The sequence below is a fragment of the Sycon ciliatum genome, chromosome 7 (assembly GCF_964019385.1).
Source record: "Sycon ciliatum chromosome 7, ocSycCili1.1, whole genome shotgun sequence".
NCBI classification, from domain to species: domain Eukaryota; kingdom Metazoa; phylum Porifera; class Calcarea; order Leucosolenida; family Sycettidae; genus Sycon; species Sycon ciliatum.
Window position 1 is genome coordinate 32325470 of NC_088649.1, and position 10951 is coordinate 32336420.

The 10951-nt window shown below is 44.0% G+C and overlaps 1 protein-coding gene across 1 annotated transcript in view; it reads left to right on the forward strand.

Annotated features, from left to right (window-relative positions):
* Positions 1 to 10934, forward strand: part of LOC135821340 (uncharacterized) — a 31903-nt gene extending 20969 nt beyond the window's left edge. Inside the window, exons 10-15 of the mRNA XM_065334403.1 lie at positions 1165 to 1365; positions 3213 to 3373; positions 4630 to 4783; positions 5390 to 5440; positions 8493 to 8642; positions 9720 to 10934. Coding sequence (XP_065190475.1) covers positions 1165 to 1365; positions 3213 to 3373; positions 4630 to 4783; positions 5390 to 5440; positions 8493 to 8642; positions 9720 to 10180 — 1178 coding nt within the window. The 3' untranslated portion in view covers positions 10181 to 10934. The remainder of the gene's footprint in view (positions 1 to 1164; positions 1366 to 3212; positions 3374 to 4629; positions 4784 to 5389; positions 5441 to 8492; positions 8643 to 9719) is intronic.
* The last annotated feature ends 17 nt before the right edge of the window (positions 10935 to 10951 follow it).

Sequence of the window (10951 nt, forward strand, 5' to 3'; positions counted from 1 at the left end):
GTTTGGAAAGAAAGCTTTTTGGTTCTATGATGCAATGGTGAAGTTAATTTTAAATTCCTGATCAAACACAAGGGCATGTCTCCATTGACCTTCAGGGATATTACCCGTACAGTCGCGCTCGGTGAAATCCCACCCAAAGTGCAAAGCTGGCGCCCTGGACCAGTTTTGCTTCCGTCATTGCATCTGTACCTGTGTGCATTCGTGCCGCATCCGGGGCGTCAAGGACTTAGCAGGTACAGTCAAATCTCTTTAGGACGAACATCAAGGGACCGACGGGATTTGTTCGCAATAACGGGAGCTCTTCTTATCCATACCTTATACAGGTCGTCCCTCGTTAATACATAATCTCTGGGACTTGACAAATGTTATGTATTAACGGGGTTTATGTACTAAACGAAAGTGTACATAACTTGCTTGTATACCAGAATTTTTCACTTTTTTCAACTTTTCTGAGTGTTTCCTGCTGCCATGACTAGGGAGCGAGATATTCTTGATTCCCTCGATATAACATAAAAATTATGTTATAACGGTCACAGTCAGCGAAGATTCTACATGATACATTACATGCCCAGCCGCGCCTGTACAGTCACTCGAAAAAAAACAGAGCTTTGTCGGTTTGTGATGTGCGCTCTGATTTCTGAGCTGATTGTGTCCACAAGTAGAAACTAGAACACGACGTGCCTCCACTGGAAGGCCAAAAGACCAACAAATTATGTACTATTGAGGTAGGTGACATGCGGGTACGGAGAAATGTTATGTACTAACGGGGTTTATGTACTAACGAATTATGTACTAACCGACAAAATTTGTATGGAAGTGACCACGTTTCGTCCTGGACTTGAGATTTCTTATGTACTAACGGGGTTTATGTACTAACCGGACTCGTATTAACGGGGGACGACCTGTACCTAGTGGATACACAGTGATTTATCCAATAGAGTTATGAATACTAGTTTGTCTTACCGGTAAGCAAAAGTTTGTTTTATGAGTGTTCTTTTTAACGAGGTTTTGCTGTACATGTAACGTTAGTTGAGGCCGCCACATATGCACTCTGCATCGCATTTCACTGAGCACACCTGTATATTGGTGCAAGGTTATAAGCACACATCCGTTGCATGTTGGTGGTGCTGTCACCTTGAATGTTCGTCTCCTATTGTGTTTCAGCACAATCATGTCGTGCCCCTAATGCACCAGCGCGCGGCTCCTTCAGGAATTCAGAGCAGTTAGAACGGTACGCAGGTCAACTCTACCAGTACACGGATGTGGTTACCTGGGCATGCTCAGATGGTTCACTGCTCCATGGATCAAATACATCCCAATGTCTGGCTAACGGAACATGGAGTACTTACCCACCAATCTGTAAAGGTAAGGGGGCGTTCGTTTTTGATCTACAGGTTTGGGTTGAAGCTTCTTCTTTCCGTAGAAGTGTTCGTTTTTGATCTACAGGTTTGGGTTGAAGCTTCTTCTTTCCGTAGAAGTGTTCGTTTTTGATCTACAGGTTTGGGTTGAAGCTTCTTCTTTCCGTAGAAGTGTTCGTTTTTGATCTACAGGTTTGGGTTGAAGCTTCTTCTTTCCGTAGAAGTGTTCGTTTTTGATCTACAGGTTTGGGTTGATCTACAGGTTTGGGTTGAAGCTTCTTCTTTCCGTAGAAGTGTTCGTTTTTTCTATTCAAACGGCTAGATTCTACTTTCCTCTACCGGTTCTACCAGGAAAAAGTTGGTAGAAGCCGGTAGAAGTTACTTCGAAGTAGTAGAGGTACGGGATTTCCAGCAAGATCAAGGAGTTGTGCACAACTCCATACAGGAGAGAAACATTTCACTTGCATGTCGTGAAAACTACTAAATCCGGTAGAACAGCGTTCGTGCACTTACCTCTACTGTCTACCTCTATCAGTAGAGTTACTCTACTCTACTCTACTCTACCAGGTATAGCTAAAACGAACGCAGCCTAAGTGACCAACAGTCCTTATCAAACCACAAGCTCAGCTGTATTCCCCATCCGAGGCACAGCTCAATAGCACCTACACGCCCTTTGTAGTCCCCCATGTGCTCTTGATGTTGTTGTTGTTTTTTTGAATTTTGTTGTTGTCGTTGTTGTTGTTGTCGTTGTTGTTGTTGTGGTTGTTGTTGTTGTTGTTGTTTCAAATCTTTATTCTCACGATAGCCAGTGGCCAATAAGACATAATAGTGTAAGAAAGGAGAAAGAGTGAGGAAAAATTGGGTGGGCAGGGCCTAGGAGTTAATGACTACTTAAGTGTACGGGCAGGGGTGGTCGCCACACGAGCATACAGAGTTGCGTACTTAAGTGTACGGGCAGGGGTGGTCGCTACACGAGCATACAGAGTTGTGCAACAGCAGGGATATCTCGGATTTGAAGGGAGTACGAGAAGGGATTTCGCGAAGCTTGTTGGGCAGGCAATTAAAGTAATGAAGGGCCTTCCTTGTACAGGGGAGAATGGAGACAGCGGTCAGTGCCAAGTACGAGAGCGACGTAAATTATACGAAGGTTGCACGTTGCTAGCAGTATGCAGCGAGAGAGTATATGTGGTGGGGCATAATTGTGGCGCAGAGAATGCGCGAAGAGTATATGTTTAACTTTAAAGCGTGTGTTGTTGTTGTGGTTGTTGTTGTTGTTGTTGTTGTTGTTGTTGTTGTTGTTGTGGTTGTTGTTGTTGTTGTTGTTTTTGTTGTTGTTCTCTTCCATTCTATGTAGGCATGTGCACATTCATAAAAAATAAAAAAGTAGATATTTCCTTGATAAGAACATGATCGATTCTACGAATGCTGATTACGATGATTGTGCTGTGGTAATGCTATGGTGTTCATGTCGAGGATTTGTTCCTGTAAATGGCCGATGCCGTGATAGAGGAATTCAGGGCAGCTAAATGAGTTCACAGATAGAAATCTTCATAAGTTGGCGACTCTAACAAGCATTTCAATGCCATGTGTAAGCTACCACTGAGTAGGAGTGAGGCTCATCAAAGTCGATGGGTGTTCATTAGTTATCCGATAGGTGTTGTTTGAGGATGTATGAGATGATATTTACATCCCCTGGGTACTTATTACTCTCAAAGTCATATTTGTGTCGTCTTTTTTTATCTATCACTGAATTGAGCTGAGGTTCCCCGAAGGCCATGGGTGATGCTTATGTTAGTTTGGCGGATGCCCAAGATGTAAGTTACCTGCACTTCGTATTGGTGTTCCCCTCTGCAGAAACTAGCTTTGGTGTTGGCGTAGAGTGTGGCGGGTTTGAACTACACTTGCGACGGTTTCCTGCCACCTTTGGAGATGCGAACAAGGACTGCAGGCTGGGTGGCCTGAAGCTGATACGATTTACACAACACGAGCAACTGACCAATAGCACGTGTTACAAGGTAAAAATAAATAATTTATTCCCGTAGCTATGCAGAAGACGTTACTTCAGTAACGTCTGGCGCTAGCCAGGGTTCACACAGCTTTAATTTGGTGTTTGTGTATTTGTGTCATGCCTGGCGCTATCCCGTATCTGTCCCGTACCGTACCGTACCATCAAACACAGCTGGCCTGCACATACAGCTGGCCGCAATCTTCAAATAGGGCTTTCAAACGCAAGATCATAACGTGAAGCAACTTGGAAGAATGAGTATGGATGCGAAGTGTATGGGAGAATGCATGTGTGGCGATAGCGTGGGTTCGAATCCCAGGTAATGCCTGAAAAAAATAGGAGAATTGAAAAATTTATAACATCCCTTTTCTTTTTTAGCAGTCATCAAGGCGGTAGACGGTGTCGTATTACCCTCGTCCGTACCTGTCCCGTACATGTCCCGTACCTGTCCCGTACCGTACCGTACATTCAAAGACGGCTGGCCACAATGCATATTCAAATAGGGCTTTCAAATACAAGATCATAACGTGAAGCAACTTGGAAGAATTAGTATGTATGCGAAGTGTATCGGGGGATGCATGCAGGGCGATAGTGCGGGTTCGAATCCCAGGTTATGTCTAAAAACAAAAAGTAAAAACTTATAAGAATTTATAACATCCCTACGCTTTTTTTTTGTCTAGGTCATCAAGGCAAAAAAGCATAGCGTAGGGCCCTGAGCTTCAAAGCTCCCTCGTTATTTGGAATCCCGATTATGAAAAACACCCCAGATTCGATAAAACGCGAACAGAACTACTCCAACAAAACAAGACGTGTTTACACTGAAAACTCCATTAATATTATTAATGGAGTTTTCAGTGTGAACACGTCTTGTTTTGTTCGAGTAGTTCGGTTCGCGTTTTATCGAGTCTGGGGCATTTTTCATGATCAAGATTCGAAATTTGGTGTTGAGATAATTATCATGCCCTTGTAGTAACTAGCCCCTCTGACTCTTAAGCCAAAATCGTTCGCAAGTTCTAATTTAATTAAAATTCATGTTTCTCCCTTTGTCAAGTGCTGCGAAGAACCCTTTTCTCATGGGCTGCACCGAATATTCTCTTTGATGAATAGCACACTCCGAAACCTCGCGGGCTCGCTTGTTCACATGGATATTCCAACATTCCATATTTGCATGATGGGCTGGTGTGGCCACTCGGCAGATCCTCGCCTGGAACTAAAAAATAATACCCTGCTTTTTCTGAATCTGCTCTCCTTCTTCATCCCACCCAGAAAGTAACAAGAACCGTATTGGATGAAGGATCGGGTGTGATGTGGATCAAGTACCGAGATCACCGGAAGGAGGCCAGAATGAACCTGGCAACTGAGCGTATTGAATACAATTCACCTGGAACTGGCACCATGGCTAGCTATATATGTATTTTCTGTAAGGAACCGAGCACAAATCCCTGACAGTGGGATCATTCTTATACGTGTAGACCTTTTTTGGAGTTTCACGTTATTGAATAAAGCCAACAGCATGCGTTAGGTTTCGTCTCTGCTTTCTACACTTCTATGCAATGAATCTGATTTCAAGCCCTGGCACCGAAGCCCAAAGCAAGCAGCTCTTTGTGCACATCGATTGGAACTAGTTCATTGACGAACAGGCCGAAAGTTGCTGCCTACCATCGTACTGTCAAGCACATCACGTGTCCTTCTTCAACTAGAGAGATTTCACGTTATCTTATAATTATGTGGCTAAATTTAGTCTTACATGCCTGCTAGGAATGTGACGCATCGATGCAGGGATAGATTAGGATGGGCGCTAGCCTGTTTTCCCTGCCAAGTGCATCAGCACTGTTGAACAAGTTTGTCAAAATACTCAAGTGCATTCTAATATTGTGAATTCACCACGTCCAATTCATGTCCTGAAGTTTCCCTCTATGTGCTTGCTGAAGTGTTTTTACATAACTTCCTTTGTGTTGCAGACATTCTTGTGTAATCGTATGGCTTGATTACTTTAATTCTTCTTTGTCCTGTGTGCACTTCGCAGTTCTTAGGAAGGCACAAACACAAACAGAGTCAACTACGACACCGACTTCGAGTGAGTATCCAATTAGCTCTCTAACTCTTTTGTTTTTGATTAAAAAAGTGCTACATTAATAAATGGGGGAGAAACCACAACAAAAGAACACAGTGGACAGCAAACGGTTTGTAGGTACTATAGTATAGAAGCTGTGCAGGTGAAGTGAAGTGTGCTCCCCTGATCAATGGTATCGGGATCAAGGCGCTCATCACCGACCATGGGGAGAGAATAGAAATTTAGTGCTAGAGAAGGTAAACGTGTGAGAGAGAAGTACAGGGAGAGAACGCTAGAGATTTTAAGGGAGAGACAGAGACAGAGAGAGACAGACAGGGAGACAGACAGACACAGATAGAGAGTGAGAAAGAGAGAGACAGACAGACCGAGACACACAGACACACAGACAGCGACAGAGACAGGGGAACAGAGGAACAGAGAGAAGGAGAGTGGAATGGAGAGAGAGTGAGAGAGAAAAGAGAGAGAGAGAGAAAGACTGTGTGGTGTCTCTCGGTAAAACTTTTATGACACATGAATGAATCTGTCACTGTATACCTGTTGTTAAACTTTCTTGTGCTCCTTTATTGCATAATTAACTCCTATATTTTTCCTTTGTGCAAACCGCAGTTCCTGGGATGACAAGAGCAGAAAACAATAGGACTTCAAGTAGGTAGTCCTTGCACTATCAGAAATTCTTTAGTCGCGCAAGGTGGAGGTCCAAAGAGGGAAAGGATTTCCCTTCTTTGGATGGATCTTTACAAACCCGAGCCTTCTAAGTTAGAAGGTTGTTGGTTTGTGGCTTGTGGCTTGTAGATGTGTCGGTGCCAAGTGTCAGGCCGTTGAATGTCTCAGTACTCCTTGTCAGTGGTGTGCCATGTTGTCAAACTAGCTGACTGTATAGGATCTGGTTACACACGGAAAGTTGGGTGTGGTCCTCGAAAGAGTGCTCAATGCACCGGGGTGCAGAGCTTCGTACAAAAAAGAATAGAATGGGATACGGAGCTTGGGTTGGCTGTGACTCAGAGTTTCACGCCTGTGGCGATCATCAGACAGCAATGATTACAAAAACCCAATGAATGTTCTTGATACAGTGGACCTGGTTACATTGGTGCATAGTACTTCGTAGTCACAGTAACTAGGTATATCTGTTAGTCGTAACTCGCAAGAATGTTGTCCTTCCTTTTATCCAAGTCTTTGTTCTATCTGCACTTCCGTGCTACTGGCGAAAATGCACTGGTACTGGTAGCATAATGATAAACTGCTGTAAACGACTGATTTTGGAGACAAACAATTTTCGAGGTGATCCAGCAAGGTGTAATGATTATTTTTATTTTGAGAGTCCGAAGTTGGTTGTTTCAACGAGTCTAAGTTCGTATGAGAGTCCGTTTCTGTTTTGCCCTGTTTTTTTTTGGCCATCCGGGAAATGTTTTTGAACAATTCAAATGACGCATGCAGCAAAAATACCCATACTTTGAGTGTTTGATTTGAGGTACCCTGCAGTGCAGATGGCTGCAATGGAGTCTGCAAGTTTTTAGAATAGTCCGTGAGCATGAGGTGTAATGCCTGTGTGCACTGTGTAGATTCAGGCAGGACAGGAACAGACACATCTGCGTCAAAGGCGGGGCTCATGTTGACTTCAAGTAAGCGCTAATTCCCTACCTTCTCCATCCACCGTCATACGTTGGCCTTTAATGGGTTAAGAGTACCGTGTGAATGGCCCCCGAATCATCCTGTATCAAGTACCTGTAGCACCATCGTGAATACACAAGCTGCTTGTGCAATACGATTATACCTTAAACTTAACCTTAAACAGGCAGGCATAGTGGGATGGTCTAAGACCATGATTGAGAAACAGATGGCACCAGGTTCGAGTCCTGATTAGAAGCTGGAGGATTTTTCGCAGCCATGCTGCTGGAACACGAGGGAAGCATGGATGCAGCGAATGGGATTTTCGGTCTTTGACCACTTCGTGGTGGGTCTGACCAACTCACCTCCCACCGCTTTAGGAGCTGCGCCTTGATCCTTGAGTGTGGTGCTGTTCCTGAGGATGTGGAAAGCTCCGACTCCAGCCGGGTCTCAAAAGAACTGTTAATTTTCTTATTCCTTTACCCTATTCGCCAGGAACTGGTAATGGAGTGCATGTTTTGCAGTAACACTGGAAGGCAAATTACGAGCCCCCATGGCCTCTGTCCTATGGATTTCCCAGTTATTGTTGACATATCCACTCCCCCCGTGCGCCTCTTCACCTACTAGTTTCCAGTGAATGGCGTTCCTACTTTAACACACACATCATTGCCGTAAAGTATATTCTCTTATTTTGATACTCTGGCGTTTAGCCAATACACGTACTACAATTCAAAAGGAAAGGGACGTACGGATACAAGTTAAGAGTCACTGTCCGCCTTTGGAGATGTATTGGAGCTAGGTGTCAGGTCGTCGAGTGGCTCAGTACTCTGTCAGTTTGTGCCTATTTGTTGCACTTTCTGACTGTATCTAGTGCCTAGTCACAGTGGCGGACAGTTACTATTAACTTGTATCGATATGTTCCTTTCCTTTTTACTATAATCTCCTCTACATGATGATAAGGCATGGAAGTATACTAGTGAAACTTTCAAAATGTTCAGGAGCCTGAAATGTATCCTACTTCTAAGTACTGTAAATAATTATACAAAATTTCGGCGCTGCAAAATTTCGGCACCTCACGGATTTTGACTTTTCGGCGGCGATTTATTCTCGGCGTGGGGTAGAGGGCATGGCATAGTGCGACAGATGCTGTGAAAATTTTTATCGGCGTTTTAATTTAGGCATTTTGGGTCGGTGCCAAATATAGCCGAAATTAAATAGCTGCCGAAAATTTGTATATTTACAGTGTAATGATTTTGTCCTCTGTTCCTAGAATGGACTCGGATGGAGAGCCAAGGATAAATTTATAAAAAAGAGAAAGGACCAAGGAACTACAAGTTAGGCTATAATGTCCACTACTGGACTACCAGTTACTAAACAATCAGCTCATGCGATAACATTGCCTGACGACACTGTCCTCTGTTTCTCTTTGTCATATCCTCACCTCGACCAGACAAGACCCCAGTCAAGAAATCCAATTCTACAACTCTAATAGCAGGAGGCGTAGGCGGTGCTGCCGTCATCCTCATCGTTTGCGTGGCAGTATTTGTGAGCCGCAACAAATCGGAAAAGTTGCCACCATACGTTCCTACATCTGCCGCTGGTAAGGCACTGACCTAGCTTTCGGCATGAATATATTCACTGGTTTGAGGGAAAGATACAAACGGCAAATTTCTGAAGAAAAAATTGATTGTCACCACCAGGATTCGAACCAGGGACATTATGAATGTATCTGTTGGCTTCTATCACTTCCTTTCTCACTTTCTTCCTCTCCATCTTTTATCGATCTGCATAAAATTATAATAATATTATGTACTATAGCTATCACTTGAAAATACCGCCATTCCGGCAACAGGCTCTCAGCTGCACCAAATAGATAAATAAATAACTTTGCCAATATTTTGCCCATTGCAAGGTGGAGGTCCAAAGAGAGAAAGCGTGATGTAAGTGGTGGACATCACGCAACTGCACACGGTAAATAAAAGGGGGTTTGTCAACTGACAACCGCTCTATTTAGTTGCTATTCACTCTTGTCGCTACTCTCTGCAAGGAATTCGAGAAGCGGGTCGGTTGTGCTGATCCAGTGTCCGGACGGTGGAGTATCAACACTGCTGATTCTGCTGCTTGGACTGTAGATTCTGGTAAACAGTTGTACTCGGTAGAGTTCTCATCATTACGAAGTAATTCGAATAGAGCTATCTTACACACGACACCGAGCACCACGCATCATCTGTTGCAACTACAGTCAAACCTCTTTAGGACGAACATCAAGGGACCGATGATATTTGTTCGCAATAACGGGAGTTCTTCTTATCCATGTGTTTTGCCCAGTGAATACACCGGGTTTTATCCAATACAGTTACGAATACTAGTTCTTCTTAGGCAAACATTTGTCTTATCAGTGTTCTTCCTAACGAGGTTGCATTGTAATAGTTTCATGCCCATAGGCTATCACCATGGTTACTGTAGTTCTCTGATGACCTATGCCTATCAGTATGCGCATGAAACTATTAGTTGCAACAGATGATGCGTGATGCTCTGTGTCGTGTGTAAGCAGTTGTACATGCAATATTGTTCATTGCTATCATTCAATTACTGTCTCCACGTCGCTTACATGTACATGTGCGTGTTTTACCTAATCTTTGACCCGATTTATCGTCTCTCTGCTCATCCTGTACAGGTAATGATGATAAGTTCTCTTCTTGGATGTCGAAACTAAGAGACCCGAAGGCATCTAGCACTGCTACTGATAGCAATGCACAAGATGAAAAGAAGACGCGACCTGCCAATGTCTACACCGAAGTGCCGGAGATCGGCGGCAGCTCGCCCCTTGAGGGACCTGCCCTGATCAGCACCTTCTTCGAAAACGAGCAAGAATTCAACGCGGCGCTGGAATGCAGTGGTGGTGCGAAAGGACACGACGAGATCGGGCGCCACGCCTCTGCTAGCACCATCCATTCCATGACATCTGTCAGCGAGGAGCTGTATGACGACGTGCAAGGATTAGACGGGGATCGCCAGCAGAGCGGATGGCAAGGCCTAAGCCCTGGCAATGATAAGAACGCGCGGAAGAAAAACTCCGCCTCGCAGCATGCCTCTGATGATGACGGACATTATGACACGTACGATACAGCTACCTAGTACGTATAGTGCGAGTAGAAGGTGAAGGCCAATGACACGCAGACTGCTGTTCACTCGGACTTGCCCGCACCCTGCATTAAAATAATGATAGGTGTCTCCATGCTTTCTTTTTTAAAAGGAAGCAAATTGTTTTTTATTTTCGTGAGTCGAATATTTTGCCCAATTGTTTATAACATTGGCAATCATTGCACCATCTGCGCCGCTGTGGAATGTGCAACTAGTTTTAGGGCTGACAGTATCCTTCTTATCGTTGCAAAACGTTTGATCGCCCTATCATGTTGCTGCTTCAACACACTTCACGGTTCTTTTCACGCTTGGTCGTCTTTCTTGTTTTTATTTTTCCTCGCTTCATAATAATAATTAATTATTGCTCTCCTTCTTTTACGATCCGTCCATTTGTGTATTTGCGTGTGTCTGTCTGTCTGCCCCTCTCTCTCTCTCTCTCTCTCTCTCTCTCTCTCTCTCTCTCTCTCTCTCTCTCTCTCTCTCTCTCTCTCTCTCTCTCTCTCTGCCTCAGGCACAGAGCGGACACATGTCGTATTTTGTTGACTTCAGATGTCAGAACGTTCAAACCCTATACAGTGCACTCAAGAGTCCATAATCTGGGTGATTATGGACTCCTGAGTGCAGGTACATGTATTACTGGGTGTAGAAATTTGTAATCAATATTCATTTTCTGCCTGCAAATGGGTTGGTTGGTGGGCGGGGTCTGAGAAACACTAAACATTTCTTCAGTGATGGAGAGTTACTCTCAACTCGTATCTATATTTC